Raw genomic sequence first — 15,000 nt, forward strand, 5'->3', positions numbered from 1 at the left:
AAACAAATAATGAATTTAAATAAATAAATAAAATGCATTTAAAATAGATAAATATATAAACAGATAATTGACCAATACTTTTAAATAAAAAAAATTTGACTAATGCATTTAAAATAAACAAATAAATAAATGTACTTCAAATAAATACATATATAAATAAATAAACAGATAATAGACTAAGGCTTTAAAATAATTATATAAATAAACAATTGATCAATGCATTTAAAACAAGTAAATATATATATATATATATATATATATATATATATATATATATATATATATATATATATATATATATATATATATATATATATATATATTTATATATATATTTATATATATATACACATAAATAAATAATTGACCAAAGCTTTAAAAATAAATAAATAATTGACCAATGCATTTAAAATAAATAAATATATAAATAAACAGATAATTCACTAATGCTTTAAAAATAAAAAATAAAAGTTATCTCCCATAGTTTCTTGGTTTAGTTACACTGTTGGGCTGTCATTGAAAACGTCATATCATAAATCTGTCTGAATTAGCTGTATATTCTGGCAAGCTTTATTACTGTTCTTCAAAACACACAAAGCGCACACTACCTGTGCAAGTTGCAACCTGCCATAATCAATCAATCAATAAAGAAGACCTACAGACATAACATGATGGGTTTTAATCCAACAGAATGCATGAACTGGCTAAATGTATAGCTTGCATTCCCGTCACCTGCCAAGTGCATGAATACAAACATTATCCAGCGTTTGTAGTGAAAAAGCAGCCAATTGTGAATAAATTAGATCTGATTGACAGACCATAAGCAGAGCATTAAGTAGGATGTTGTGCATTGTACCGTTCTCAAATGGAGTATATTCAACATTATAAGTGCCGTCGCTGTTGTCCTGGATGATGCAGTCTGTAGTAGCGCCCGAAGGGTTTTTTACATCAGCTTTAATGTGTTCCCCGCCAACTTTAGACAAAGCCCGGGCATCCACAGTGAAGCTAGTCGTAGCTTCTCTAAAAACACCTGCAATCCAGAGAGAAAAAGCGAGTCATTGTATAACAGCGGTTTTATTCTGTAGACCAGTGGTCACCAAACTTGTTCCTGGAGGGCCGGTGTCCTGCACATTTTAGCTCCAACCCTAATCAAACACACCTGAACACGCTAATCAAGGTCTTACTAGGTATACTTGAAACATCCAGGCAGGTGTGTTGAGGCAAGTTGGAGCTAAACCCTGCAGGGACACCGGCCCTCCAGGACCGAGATTGGTGACCCCTGCTGTAGACAATCGAAAAAAATGTCATGCCTAAAGGGCTAAATTTACATTTAGTCATTTAGCAGACGCTTTTATCCAAAGCGACTAAGAAATAAGGACAAGGAAGCAATTTACACAACTATAAGAGCAGCAATGAATAAGTGCTGTAGGCAAGTTTTCTGGTGTGTAAAGTGTAAGATTAGTAATTAAATAAATAATTAAATTATATATATATATATAATTTATATAAAAAAAAAAATAAATATATATATATATATATATATATTTATTTATTATATATATTATATATATATATATATATATATTTATATATATATATATATATATATATATATATATATATATATATAATATATATATATATATATATATTATATATATATATATATATATATAATATATATATATATATATATATATATATAAATATATATATATATATATTTATATATAATATATATATATATATAAATATATATATATATATATTTATATATTATATATATATATATATATATATATATATATATATATATATATTTATATATTATATATATATATATATATATATATATATATATATATATATATATATATATATATATTTATATATATATATATATATATATATATATATATATATATATATATATATATATATATATATATATATATATATATATATATATTTTTTTTTTTTTTTTTTTTTTTTGTAGTAGTAGTAATACAGTTAGTGGTAGAACCAGAGAGGCAATTGCAGATTAGTAAGGAAAGTGGAGACTAAATAGTTGAGTTTTTAGTCGTTTCTTGAAAGACAGTGAGTGACTCTGCTGTTCTGATGCATTTAGGGAGTTCATTCCACCAACTGGGCAGATTGAATGCGAGAGTTGGGGAAAGTGATTTCTTCCCTCTTTAGGATGGAACCGCGAGGCGACGTTCATTAACAGAACGCAAGTTTCTGGAGGGCACATACATCTGCAGAAGTGAGAGCAGATAAGTAGGAGCAAAGCCAGAAGTCGCTTAGTAAGCAAACATCAGAGCTGTGAATTTGATGCGAGCAGCAACTGGCAGCCAGTGCAAACGGATGAGTAGCCTAGTGACATGTGCTCTTTTAGGTTCATTAAAGACCACTCTTGCTGCTGCGTTCTGAAGCAGCTGAAGAGGTTTGATAGAGTCAGCTGGAAGCCCCGCTAGTAGAGAGTTGCAATAGTCCAGTCTGGAGAGAACAAGAGCTTGAACAAGGAGTTGAGCTGCATGTTCAGATAAGAAGGGTCGGACCTTTCTGATGTTATAGAGTGCGAATCTGCAAGATCGAGCAGTTCTAGAAGTTTGGTCAGAGAAGTTTAGTTGGTCATCAATCGTTACTCCAAGGCTTTTCACCATTTTGGATGCAGTAATGGTTGCCCCATCCATCTGGATTGAAAAGTTGTGATGTAGAGTCGGGTTGGCAGAAACTTCAAGCATTTCTATTTTCACGAGGTTAAACTGAAGATGATGATCTCTCATCCAGTGTGAAATGTCTGACAGGCAGGCTGAGATGCGAGCTGGAACCGAGAGATCATCAGGGTGAAAAGAGAGGTATAGCTGGGTATCATCAGCACAGCAGTGGTAGGAGAATCCATGTTTCTGGATGACTGGTCCTAGAGATGTTGTGTAGATGGAGAAGAGAAGTGGCCCAAGAACAAAGCCCTGTGGCTAATAATATTGACCTCAAAACGTGTTTAAAAAAAAAATTAAAACTGCTTTTATTCAAGTCGAAATTAAACAAATAAGTAATATAATAGGAAATACAGTAAAAAATAATTCCTGAATCTGTTAAACATCATTTGGGAAATATTCGGGGAAAAAATTCACATGAGGGCGAATAATTTTGACTTCAACTTTTTAAAGGGACAATTAATGCAGCATTTTCCAGTGTCAAGTCGACAATCTTGTTCTGAAAAGATGTGTACTATAATACAGGGTCATCGCAGCCACTAAAATAGTACATACGTTCATTAATTCTTGCTAGTTTTTTTTTTCCTTTCGTGTGGAGTTTGGAAAGTGAAAAAAAGAAGCAAAGCACTAGTTTACACTTATCTATTGAGTTTGGACCAGAATTCAGTGTTATTAGTAGTAAAATGCACACACAATAACATTGAAATTATTTATAAATGTCATATTTCTATATTTTTAGTGTTATTTGACATGTTTTTAAAATGTCATGTTGTTATTTCAATACATTTAAGTTAACGGGAACTTTAGACAAAGCTGGGGCATCCACAGTGAAGATAGTCATAGCTAATAAATATGAAAAAGCATACTAATATGGTTCAAAATTGCATTTTACCTGTGAAAATGGTACAACACTTAAAGGGACAGTTCACCCAATAATTTAATCATTTTCATCATTTACTCACACTCAAGTGGTTCAAAACTTTTCTGATTAGTTTTTTTCCTGTTAAACACAAAAGAAGATACTTTGAACAATGTTAGAGGAAAAGCAGCCATTAAAATCAATGAGGAATAAAAAAAACAAACACTTGCAGTCTATGAAGTCTATATTCCCCTTACATTCCTCAGAATATCTTCCTTGCTTTTCAACACAAAAAAGAAACTCAAACAGGTTTGAAAAAAGTAGAGGACGAGTAAATGATGACTGAGTTTTCATTTGTGGGTGAACTGTCCCTTTAAATAAAGGGGATAATTAGCATATTTCTACAAAATAAAATCTTGCAAGAGTAAACGCAAGCAAACAGTTAAAGTGTGATAAAATGAAACGTTTAATTTAGATGCTTTTTTCTTACTAGTCTGAGAGACGCCACTCTTTATAACCTAACTGAAAAGAAAGAAAGAGTGGCTTGGCTTAATTACGTCATTTAGAGCACGACTACACATGAATGCCTCCATATAAACATCTCTTTAAACAGATTTGGTTATGAAATCAAAAGGAATGGGAGGAAAGTTCAGTGAGCCATGAAGCCAATCCAAAGACAAACATGTTTTCAGAAGCTAGCATGACCTAGTGCTTTTATATTGAATTATATTTGTGCCATTCTACATTGAATTATTGTACTGTATACAGAATTATGCACAACACTGTACATGCAGGAGAACTGTCAATCACATTCTCACTAGCCAATCAGAGTCGACCACTGATAACAGTTCCCTAAAAACATCTGTGCCAAAATACGTCAGTAAAACTGGTGAAATCACATCCACAAATGCTAAACTATTAGCCATATTCGGAGACCATGTTACATATTTGTGAAAGAGTTGACTTGTGGTTCATTTTCAGAGCATTTTTCATCTTTTATAATGGTGTGTTGGTGATATTTTTATTTTTGATGTTAAATGTTAATCGGAACAATTAAAATTCCATATTTGTAACCCAATTTTGTCTTGATATTTAAGGAAGAAACTGACAGCAGCGAAAATCTTTGGCTGTGGACAATGTGAAACATGTATTGTTCTCCGATGAGTCCACCTTCACTGTCTTTCCCACATCCGGAAAGAGTTACAGTGTGGAGAAGCCCCAAAGAGGCATACCATTAGGCTCAATTGGCATTCCCGAGGCTCAATGCTCGTGCTATATGGGTCACTTCCCAGGACAACTGAAGCATTCTAGAGAACCATGTGCACCCAATAGGTCAAACATTATGGTGTGCATCACAGTGGCGTGTATCAGGATGATGATGCCCCAATACACACAGCAAGACTGGAGACAGAGAGGTTTGATGGACATGAAAGTAGAACATCTCCCATGGCCTGCACAGTCACCAGACTTAAACATTATTGAGCCACTGTGGGGTGTTTTAGATGAGTGAGTCAGGAAAGGTTTTCCTCCACCTGCATCACAGGTGAGTTACAGTGTGGAGAAGCCCCAAAGAAGCGTACCACCCAGACTGTTGCATCCCGAGAGTGAAGCATTTAGGTGGATCAGTGATGGATCGGGTTGCAATCTCATGGCATTCCCTAGGAAAGGGGTGTCCAATCTCGGTCCTGGAGCGCCGGTGTCGTGCAGATTTTAGCTCCAACTTGCTTCAACACATCTGCAAGAATGTTTCTAGATAGCCTAGTAAGAGCTTGATTAGCTAGGCCAGCTGTGTCTGATTGGGGTTGAAACTAAACTTTGCAGGACACCGGCCCTCCAGGGCCGAGTCTGGACGTTGCTGCACTGGACTCAATACTGGTGCTAAATGGGCGCTGGCTCACTGCCAAGGACTACCAAAACATTCTGGAGGACCATGTGCACCCACTAGGGCAGGTGTGGTCAATCCTGTTCCTGGAGAGCTACCTTTCTGCAGATTTCAGTTGCTACCCACATCAAACACACCTGAACCAATTAATTAGGACCTGAACACCACGTGATAATTACAGGCAGGTGTGTTGATTATGGGTTGCAACTGAAATCTGCAGGAAGGTGGCTCTCCAGGAACAGGATTGGCCACCCCTGCACTAGGGCATAAGTTTTGTATCCTAAAGGCGGTGGCATGTATCAGGATGATAATGCGCTAAGACACACAACAAGACTGGTGACAGAGGTTTGATGGACATGAAAGTGAAGTTGAAGATCTCCCATAGCCTGCACAGTACCAAGATCGAAAAATTATTGAGCACTTTGGGGTGTTTAAGGAGCGAGTCAGGAAATGTTTTTCTCCACCAGGATCACAGGTGAGTTACAGTGTGGAGAAGCACCAAAGAAGCGTACCACCCAAACTGTTGCATCCCCACAGTGAAGCATGGGGGTGGATCAGTGATGGTTTGGGTTGCAATATCATGGCATTTACAAGGCCATGGGTGTCCAAACTCGGTCCTGGAGGGCCGGTGTCCTGCACATTTTAGTTCCAACTTGCTTCAACACACCTGCAAGAATGTTTCTAGAAAGCCTAGTAAGAGCTTGATTAGCTAGGCCAGCTGTGTCTGATTGGGGTTGAAACTAAACTTTGCAGGACACCGGCCCTCCAGGGCCAAGTCTGGACGTTGCTGCACTGGACTCAATACTGGTGCTAAATGGGCGCTGGGTCACTGCCAAGGACTACCAAAACATTCTGGACGACCATGTGCACCCAATAGGGAAGGGGGGGCCAATCCTGTTCCTGGACAGTTACCTTTCTGCAGATTTCAGTTGCTACCCACATCAAACACACCTGAACCAATTAATTAGGACCTGAACACCACGTGATAATTACAGGCAGGTGTGTTGATTATGGGTTGCAACTGAAATCTGCAGGAAGGTGGCTCTCCAGGAACAGGATTGGCCACCCCTGCACTAGGGCATAAGTTTTGTATCCTAAAGGCGGTGGCATGTATCAGGATGACAATGCGCTAAGACACACAGCAAGACTGGTGACAGAGAGGTTTGATGAACATGAAAGTGAAGTTGAACATTTCCCGTGGCCTGCACAGTACCCAAATCAAAATATTATTGAGCCACTTTGGGGTGTTTTAGAGGAGCGAGTCAGAAAACGTTCTCTTTAACCAGCATCACAGGTGAGTTACGGTGTGGAGAAGCCCCAAAGAAGCGTACCACCCAGACTGTTGCATCCCCAGAGTGAAGGATCAGTGATGGTTTGGGCTGCAATATCATGGCATTCCCTGGGCTCAATACTTGTGCTAGATGGCCGCTGGGTCATTGTCAAGGACAACAGAAAGCATTCTAGAGGACCATGTGCACCCAATGTTTCAAACATTGTATACTGAATGTGGTGTCATGTATCAGGATGATAATGCACTAATACACACAGTAAGACTGGTGTCAGAGTGGTTTGATGAACATGAAAGTGAAGTTGAACATCTCCCATGGCCTGCACAGTCACCAGACTTAAACATGATTGAGCCACTTTGGGATGTTTTAAATGAGCGAGTCAGGAAAGGTTTTCCTCCACCTGCATCACAGGTATCACAGGTGAGTTACACTGTGGATTAGCCCCAAAGAAGTGTACCACCCAGACTCTTGCATCCCCAGAATAAAGCATTTAGGTGGATCAGTGATGGTTCGGGCTGCAATATCATGGCATTCCCCAGGCTCAGCACTTGTGCTAGATGGCCGCTGGGTCAATGCCAAAGACTACCAAACCATTCTAGAGGACCATGTGAACCCAATGGTCAAACTTTGTATACTAAAGGTGGTGGTGTGTATCAGGATGATAATGCATTAATACACACAGCACGTTTCTCCCATGGCCTGCACAGTCACCAGAGCTCAATATTATTGAGCACTTTGAGGTATTTTGGAGGACTGAGTGGAGGGAGTGAGTATGTAGTGACTTGGCCACTATTCTGCAAGAGGAATGGCTCAAAATCCCACTGGCTGCTGTGCAGGCCTATTATCTGCCATTCCCCAAGATGAAATCATGCTGTATTGGCTGCAAAAAGGAGGATCTACACCATACTAATGAATTATTGAGCTTTAAAACCTGGAGTTTCTGTTTCATTGTCTAACGCCTGAATCTATATAACACTCAAAAGTATTGCAGTCATGCTATAAGTGGATATATTGGTTACTGACAGGCCTAATCAATACCTTCTCCAGCGACTCCTGGCCCGAACACCTTCACTCTGCTAGTATCCACAGCCGGATCCACTTTCACTTTAGCAGGGAAGCTGGGAACGCTCTTTCCTCCGTATTTCAGCTGTAATGTGTACATGCCTGCAGTCAGCGGGATATAAGTGACCGTGTACGTCCCGTCTTTATTATCCAAAACCTCCGTCTTAGCCTTGACTCCAGAATCAGACTCGGCGTCCAGCGTCAGCAGTCCCGGTCCGGCTGTGGTGCAGTCCACATTTAACACACTGACTTCGCCAACTTTTCCTCGTTTTAGGCCTGAGCCTGACGCTAACACTTTAGTGGGATCAAACGGGTACTGGACGTCGGCGTGGAAAGGTGATCCAGGAATGTGGACGTTCTCGAAGAGGATATTGACCAGATATTCTCCAGGTTCTGTGGGAAGGTACGACACGGAGCAAGTGCCGTCGCCGTTATCAGAGCACTCGATTTTGGCTTCGGTCGGACCCTCAACGGTGAGGCCGAGACCACCGGTTCCTGCGCCTTTAGTGTCGATGGTGAACTCAGCAGGACTTGAAACAAGACCACCCTTCAGTCCCGGACCGAACGCCTTGACCTGTGCAGAGAAATGTATGTTATTAAATACAAATACAATACTTCCTTGTGCCACGGTTTATTCTTTATTTAGCCTTCCTTCTTTATTATTATTATTATTATTATTATTCTAAGTAATTTTGTGTCGTGGTGGAGATTGTTTTACTAATTGCTTTTTCTTTTCTTTGAGGCTGGCTCCGCCTTGCTCCTGCCGCTAATTCGGCTGGTCGCCTTTATAAACCGAAGCTGAGTGTGTGTCGGGGTGGCTCTCGATTTCCAGCGCGTCTGACTGATCCTCGCGATCTTGTCTCTCTTTAGAGAGTATGACCCGTACTTGCTGAGAATCTCTCCGTATCTTGCCCTGATGAAGGTCCGAAACTTCTGTGCGCGTCTTGTGCAGCCGCTGCTGAGGAGCCATGCTGGTGTTGTGCCGTTTCTTTGATCTATGTTTTTTATCAATATTTTCTTTATGATTTATGTTTTGTTTGTTTGTTTAAGTAATTGCTTTGACTTGGATATTGTTTAACCAATGATTTATATTTCTGTTGCCACCTTAATTAATTAGGACACCTATATTCTGGTCTATAAATAAATAGAGAATTGTATTTCTGGTTTCTGTGTCCTTTTATGTTGCTAACCCCTTCCCTAGACGATCCTTAAAAAACTGGGGTTCGTAACAATTGTCAGACTTGCATTTGAAATGTTTCTAGCATAACAGCATGTTAAATACTCCAACACAAAGAGTAATCTACATACATAAACAAAAAAGAATCAGTGCTAGGTGTAAAGACGTAAAAAAAAGTTAATAATTAGTAAAAAAAAATAAAAAAATGTATTAGTAACCGTAAAGAAACTTGTTACTGTAATAAAATACTTAAAGGTGGCCGATAATGAAAATCTGGGTATACCAAGGCCTAGTAGAATAATAAGAGATCAGTATATGCAAATGGGCATACCATGAGCCTCAGAAACAATTGTTTACTTGTTATGTAAATTCCACGAGTGTAAAACCCCAGTGGACAACAGGCCAATCAGAAGACAAGACAAACTGTTACAAGAATCATGGGCCAGGCACTCCACATTTGCATGTGTGATTACTTTAGGTTGTTCATCCAGATATGACGTCATCAAGAGAACCCAGACTCGTGTAGCTTTGAGATCATTAATATGCACACCACAGGCTGTATTTGATAAGCAGCAACACTTTCTCGTGAGAAAACAATGATAGTTTCCCTCCATTAGTTATTTTAAACCTTATATTTAACTTACTAAGTATATGGGACTTTTATTTTAAAAACGCAACCGCAGATTGCTTATTATGCATCACCGGGCAACGGCTGCACAAGACATGTGCTTCAGGAAGCAAAATGCAAGATTTACAGATTATACATTTATTCATAAGAGGCATAAGGCATGTTTAATTGCATCTTTTGTTAATTAATTGTGTTTATTGCAAAATTTGAAGCGTATGTTTCAACAAACGTGTGATGCCGAATCATGTCAAATCACTCATGCTCATATGTTCGAGCAGATTATATTAAATCCTGGTTTTCTTTGACATTATAGCTTAAAAATACAATGCGATACCATCTCTATCATTCTCTTTTGTCAAGTTTAATTAGAATTTTGCCTTTAACCACATCTCGTGAGCAAAATAGGTTAACGTTACACTCTGATTAGGCTTATATTTGTCCTTGTTCATCATACAGTGTATGTATGTGTGTGTGAGAGCAACACGTCAGAGCGGAGCTCATTAATATTCATGACACGATCCATATATGGTCAATCAAGACCTTCTGATTCTATTGGTATTTTATGGAGTAACAAACGAGCTTATAAAACTGTTTCTAGAGATTTTTTTACTTACCATAGCCATAAACCTATAATGTAGATACCAGAGAACAATTTCACTTATTAAAGCAATGCAGTATATGGAACCTTTAAGTTTTACAAAGAACTAGTTACTGTAAACAAGATGCTTGTGGCTTACAAAAGTAATGTAAATATATTGCTAATGATTTATAAATAACTAATTACTGTAAATTACTTGCGTCTTACAAAGTATAAAGTTACTGTAATTAAATTGCTTATGGTTTGCAAATTAAATTAAGTTACTGTGATCAATTGTATGATTGAGAAAGTAACTAGTTGTAACTTGTAACTAGTTTACATAGTAAATAGTAACTTGAAATTTTAAAAGTAATTAGTTACTGTAATTAAATTATTTACTGAAAAGGGTTACTGTTCATTTTAAGATAACCTAATTAGTTACTTATAATATTCATGCCCCAAATACTTTAAATTTAATCAACATTTATGTCTAAATTCAATCAGAGTAGCAAACACACTGTATTTTTGTTATACAAACATTTTGCAGATCAAAATACAGTCAATATCAAAATTAAAGATCAAAAGACAGTCAAAATAAAACAACAGACAAAATAAGAAAAAGAGCAAAAAAAAAAACAGCCAAAAATATGAATGTAAAAAAAGCCATACATTTTTTTATAAAAGCTGAATCATGCTTTCTTTTGACTATACCTTGCTGGGATCTGGAGGCAACATGGCTTCCACAGGAAAGGGGCTTCCGGGCACCAGATGCCCATCATAGAGCAGCTCCACCATGTAAACACCCTCCTCTTTAGGGATGTATTTGACCAGACTGCCTGCTTTACCAGGCTCCACCAAGCAGGGCACAGATTTCCCTGACGGACTGGTAACCTTGACCTCCAGTTTGCCTTGCCCACCTGCTCCTCTAGTACCAACAGCAAACTCTTGATCCTCACCAACTTGTACTCCTGGAAAATTAATATTAAATGGTGATTATTTAACAAATAAAATTAATCAAATTAATTAAATAGCAAGAAAAAATTTATTAATATACAAATTAATGTATAAATAATAATAATTAAAAAATAAATATATATGTATATATATAAATAAATAAGTGCATAATACATAAATGATACATTCAATAATAAAAAAACAAACAAATAAAATATATTTGAATAATTTAATCACCACAATTTACAATGCCATCTAGTACAATGTTGGATTAAACTATACTTAGAACTAAATATATTTTAACTAACAAACATTAAGGGCCTTATTTTATTGATATATTTGCAAAGTCTAAAGCACATGGAGCTTAAGCATTAAGGGCATGTCTGAATCCGCATTGCTATTTTAAGGACGGAAAAATACGGTCTATGCCTCGCCGCATGGTCTAACAGGGTTGTGCTTATTCTCCTAATGATTTCTGGGTGTGTTTTGAGCATAACATGCATTAAACCAATCAGAGTCTCATCTCTCATTCCCTTTAAGAGTCGATTGCGTTGCGCCATGGTGCATTTTCTATTTACATAGCAGACTTTGTAGAAAAAATGAACGCTTCTCTAGCATGAAAACAATTAATCACAGCATCTGCAGCACGAGAATAAAGAACGAGCCTTCTCCATTCGGCCTCTTTACTTTTACTCTCTACTTTACTCCTTTACTTTAGTGAAATAAACTGAAGACATTCATTAGCCTACATATTTAACTTTGTTTGTTAAGCATAAAGATTTGTTTCAAAACTATTTCTAAATTCAGTTGTAATTTCCAGCAAATGAATAAATGAACAATAATAACAAAGTGTGGTCAAAAAGTTATATACAAACACACATCCTGTTCTTATGCCCATATGGTGATGCTTAAAATAGCAACGCGCCAACATTTTGCCTTACACACCTTCTTTCTAGACCGACACACCCATGAGTCCACAAAGTGGCTCAAATGGATTTGCTATTTAAACAACGTGGCGCAAAATGGGAAAATTAGGGTTGCGCTGGTCTGAAAATAACAACAAATCAGGCCAAACACATTTTGCACCTTATTGCGAAAGGTGCATGTTAGGGCCTTAAATATAATGTCTTCACTGGCAATCAACGTGGATATTGCATTAAAAGAATTGGGGGAAAAATTAGCTTGCTAACTAACCAGAAACTAAAATAAATATATAACAAGGTAAAATTAAACTAACATTTTAATATTGTTATAATAGTTTTTTTGTAATATTATTATAATTGGTAAATAATATAAATATAGCTTTTTTTTTAGATGTTACTTATTATATTATTTCAAGAAACAAACATATATTATGCTTGGATCTTGGGTTCAAACAAACAAACAAACAAACAAATAAATAAATAAAATTATTTAAATGAATTAAATCAAAATTAAATGAATAAAATTGACAAATAAAACAAAACCACATACGGTTTTCCAGGCCATCCACTTGAATCTTGCTAAGGTCGAGTGGAGCTGCGACACCGACAGCGAAGGGGCTTTTAGCAATCGGGTCTCCACCGTAGCTTACTGTTATCACCATCTCTCCCTGAAATGAAGACCAGAATGATCAAGCCAGAAGATAAATTCCACAAGATGTCTAATTTGCCAATTTCATTGGTTTGAACTACTACTAAACACGTGTCAGATCTCTACCTGCTGGACTGGTGTGTACTTGACAGTATAGGAATAGTCATAGTTATCAATGATCTCGAAGTCTTGGACAGGTTGTGCTTTATTTGGGCCAGAAAACTGCACATCCAGCAGAGCTTTACCTGCTCCTTTAGTGTAAACTGTGAAGTGTGTTGGTTTTCCACTCTCCACACCTGATGATACAAAAAATGGAAACATTTAAAGACTCAAAAAAATATCAAAATACAGTCAAAAGACAGCCAAAATCAAAGATCAAATATCAAAGGACAGCTGAAATCAAAGTTCAAAACACAGCCAAAGTTAAAATTGAAGATCAAAGCACAATCAAAATTTTAATGAAGATCAAAACACAGCCAGTCAAAATTAAAGATCGAAACACTGCCAAAATCATAATAAAAGATCAAAGCACAACCAAAATCAAAGATTAAAGCACAGCCGAAATCAAAGCACAGCCAAAATCAAAGATCAAAGCACAGGGAAAGTCAAAATAAAATATCTAAGCACAACCAAAATTTCAATGAAGATCAAAGCACAGCCAAAATCAAAGATCAAAGCACAGCTAAAATCAAAGCACAGCCGAAATCAAAGACCAAAGCACAGCTAAAATTAAAGATCAAAGTAAAGCAAAAACCAAAGCTTAAAGCACAGTAAAAAAACTAATTAAAGCACAGCACAAAACAAAGGTCAAAGAACAGACCAAATCAAACATCAAAGCACAGCTAAAATAAAAGATCAAAGCACAGCTGAAATCAAAGCACAGCCAAAAATCAAAGATCAAAGCACAGCCTAAATCAAAGCACAGCTGAAATCAAAGCACAGCTGAAATCAAAGCACAGCCAAAATCAAAGACCAAAGCACAGCTAAAATTAAAGATCAAAGTAAAGCAAAAACCAAAGCTCAAAGCACAGCAAAAAAACAAAGGTCAAAGCACAGACCAAATTAAACATCAAAGCACAGCAAAAATAAAAGATCAAAGCAGACAAAATCAAATCACAGCTAAAAATCTAAGATCAAAGCACAGCCAAAATCAAAGATCAAAGCACAGCAAAAACCAAAGATCAAAGCACAGTAAAAGACAAAGATCAAAGCACAGCCAAAATCAAAGATCAAAACACAGCAAAAAACAAAATTCAAAGCAGAGCAAAAATCTGAGATCGAAGCACAGCTACAATAAAAGATCAAAGCACAGCCAGAACTTAAATAAAAGACCAAATCACAGCCAAAGTCAAATATCAAAACACCAATAAAACAGAGATCATTAGATGATTGATCAACAAACCTGCTCGTGCGATTCCTGGTCCCTCTGCTTTGACTTTAGAGGCGTCGTGAGACGGATCCACTTTAACACGGAATGGACTGACCGGAATTTCCTAAAATGGATCATTTTAAATGAACACATGATTTTGAAAAGACTCTAACGTTAACTGTTTAATAACTAAATAATTATATATATTTTTTTAATTGCAACATTTGATGGTCTAAGTCACCCAACAGAATATCTTGCAAATATTTAGTTATAAACGATTAATGATTATTTTTATTTAATGACCAGTTTAATAAAAAAATGTAAATAAAATCGATAATAAAACTAAATATGCCCATCATTAAATATTTTATTAAGACAAAAATAAAACTTTCAAATACATAAAAAAAATAAACAAATTTCCCTATTCAAATAACTAAATATATAACTAAATTAAAAAACTGATTAGGCAATTTTTCGACTCGATTTGAACTACAAGTAAAATGAATGGCTAAAAATTCATAATTTAATAATAATAATAATAATTATAATAATAATAAACAAATAATAATAATAAATAGTAACAACAACAATAAAATGATAAAATAATAACAACAAAAATAATAAACAGTAAACAAAAATCATTAAAATAATAATAATAGGAATAATAATAATAGCAAAAATAAACTGTAATAACATTAATATTATTATTATTATGACAATTTATGACAGTTAATTGAATGACCCAAACAAAATAATTTAAAATAAAAACACCATATTCGCAATTATTGAAACGTGGACTGACCTGATCAGTGAACAGGACTTTAATAACGAGTCGTCCGGCTCCAGGAGGAATATATTTAACAGTAATAGTGTCGTTGGCATTGGGAATGATGTCAAAATCCACATCCTCTTCT

The 15,000-nt window shown here is 36.1% G+C and overlaps 1 protein-coding gene and 1 long non-coding RNA gene across 2 annotated transcripts in view; one reads left to right on the forward strand and one right to left on the reverse strand.

The window, feature by feature from the left end:
* LOC147841903 (filamin-B-like) overlaps positions 1 to 15,000 on the reverse strand; it is a 43,330-nt gene that overhangs the window by 27,988 nt on the left and 342 nt on the right. Inside the window, 7 exon segments of the mRNA XM_087272947.1 lie at positions 857 to 1,030; positions 7,786 to 8,383; positions 10,903 to 11,159; positions 12,619 to 12,736; positions 12,844 to 13,013; positions 14,120 to 14,210; positions 14,889 to 15,000. The exon segment at positions 14,889 to 15,000 is cut by the window's right edge and continues 49 nt beyond it. Coding sequence (XP_087129073.1) covers positions 857 to 1,030; positions 7,786 to 8,383; positions 10,903 to 11,159; positions 12,619 to 12,736; positions 12,844 to 13,013; positions 14,120 to 14,210; positions 14,889 to 15,000 — 1,520 coding nt within the window.
* On the forward strand, positions 1,992 to 4,203 carry LOC147841904 (uncharacterized). Its single transcript, XR_015503078.1, has 2 exons — positions 1,992 to 3,640; positions 3,960 to 4,203. It is a non-coding gene; the product is annotated as an uncharacterized LOC147841904 (long non-coding RNA).

Source organism: Danio rerio, chromosome 11 (genome assembly GCF_052040795.2).
Source record: "Danio rerio strain M-AB ecotype USA chromosome 11, GRCz13ab, whole genome shotgun sequence".
NCBI classification, from domain to species: domain Eukaryota; kingdom Metazoa; phylum Chordata; class Actinopteri; order Cypriniformes; family Danionidae; genus Danio; species Danio rerio.